Source organism: Arachis ipaensis, chromosome B08, assembly GCF_000816755.2.
Source record: "Arachis ipaensis cultivar K30076 chromosome B08, Araip1.1, whole genome shotgun sequence".
NCBI lineage: Eukaryota > Viridiplantae > Streptophyta > Magnoliopsida > Fabales > Fabaceae > Arachis > Arachis ipaensis.
In genome coordinates this window covers 124,265,048-124,266,416 of record NC_029792.2, presented here as the reverse complement: position 1 = coordinate 124,266,416, position 1,369 = coordinate 124,265,048, and the positions used below count along the sequence as shown (strand labels likewise).

Here is a 1,369-nt window from a genome sequence, read left to right as displayed (position 1 = left end):
GCATATGGACTACTAAATTTGCTATGATTCTTTCCCCGCCACTTTAACTACAAATGAGGGTCCAAATTAATATATATCCGCAGTCAAAAAGCTATCATTTATGGACTACAAGATTTTAAAGATATGGCATGGCATTGTGGTGTTTAGAGGTTACAACGCAGGCTAATTTTTACTTTATGTGGGGACAAAATAGTGCAGCTAGCTTGACAAAGTTGAACAAATTACTACACTTAATTTCCACAACATAACCCATTTATTTTAGCATTATGTTTTTTATTTCTTTTATTTTAAAATAAAGGGTTAACCAACAACACCATTATTAAGATGTTAAATGTAGAAAGCTTGTATTTGGAAAACAAAAAATTCTTAATTTCCAATTTATTATGTAAAAATGTATAAAATTTATTAGTCAAAATTTTCAAAATAGATAATATTATTAACTAGTGTTTTTTGGGCATTAAATGTGATATATTTTTTATGTAAATAATCTTTTAAAAAAATCTAATAGTTAATCTATTACTTTTTTTTGTTTTAGTCCAAATTAAATATTTTTTAGTGTTTTTAGAAAGAAAATCTTTTGAGGAATTTAATAATATGTGATGAGGAACACCGAATAAATTATACAGAAACCAATTAAAACACAATATAAAAACATCTTTAAAAAAAGACGTTTTAGGCGTGTTTATCTGAATGGCCTCCTATTTATAATTAACTAGTGATGGTTGTACTTGGTAACATTGAGAACCCTAAAAGATGGCAATTTACCGCAAACTTTAATTAATATTCATTTATTTCTTTAATATATATACTTGGTGTTGTATGGGATTGGGATCACATTTGGGAAATTCCTTTTACCCCTTTTCTAAATTTAGTTTTCGATGATTTTTAATTTTATTCTTTATTAAAAGGAACTAGCAGTCATCACTGCCTAGTTAGCTAGTTTTCTCTCTCTGTCTCTGTCTCTCTCTTAGTATAAAAGAAACCTCAACCTCTGAACTCAGCACCCGACAATCGCACATTAGCATTTCAAACTGTTCAACATTCACTCTCCAAAACTAGGTGAATATATATATTATTATCCCTTCTTCATTCATTTATAATTTTCTCATGCATACATAATACTTACCTTCCAATGCATATATATATTTATGTGGAATTTGAACTCAAAAACTAACATGTGGAATTTGGAAATTTTGCTTTGTGAAGAGAAAAAATGAGTAGGCCAGGAGATTGGAACTGCAGGACATGCAACCACCTCAACTTCCAAAGAAGGGAATCATGCCAACGGTGCGGCGAGCCCAGGGGCGTCGGCGCCGGTGCCGGTGGAGACTATGGTGGAGCCTTTGGTGGTAGAGGCTCCTCCTCTTTC

At 31.6% G+C, this 1,369-nt stretch overlaps 1 protein-coding gene across 1 annotated transcript in view; it reads left to right on the top strand.

The window, feature by feature from the left end:
• LOC107612037 (zinc finger Ran-binding domain-containing protein 2) overlaps positions 908-1,369 on the top strand; it is a 1,347-nt gene continuing 885 nt past the window's right edge. The window contains exons 1-2 of the mRNA XM_016313875.2: positions 908-1,059; positions 1,207-1,369. Coding sequence (XP_016169361.1) covers positions 1,214-1,369 — 156 coding nt within the window. The 5' untranslated portion in view covers positions 908-1,059; positions 1,207-1,213. The remainder of the gene's footprint in view (positions 1,060-1,206) is intronic.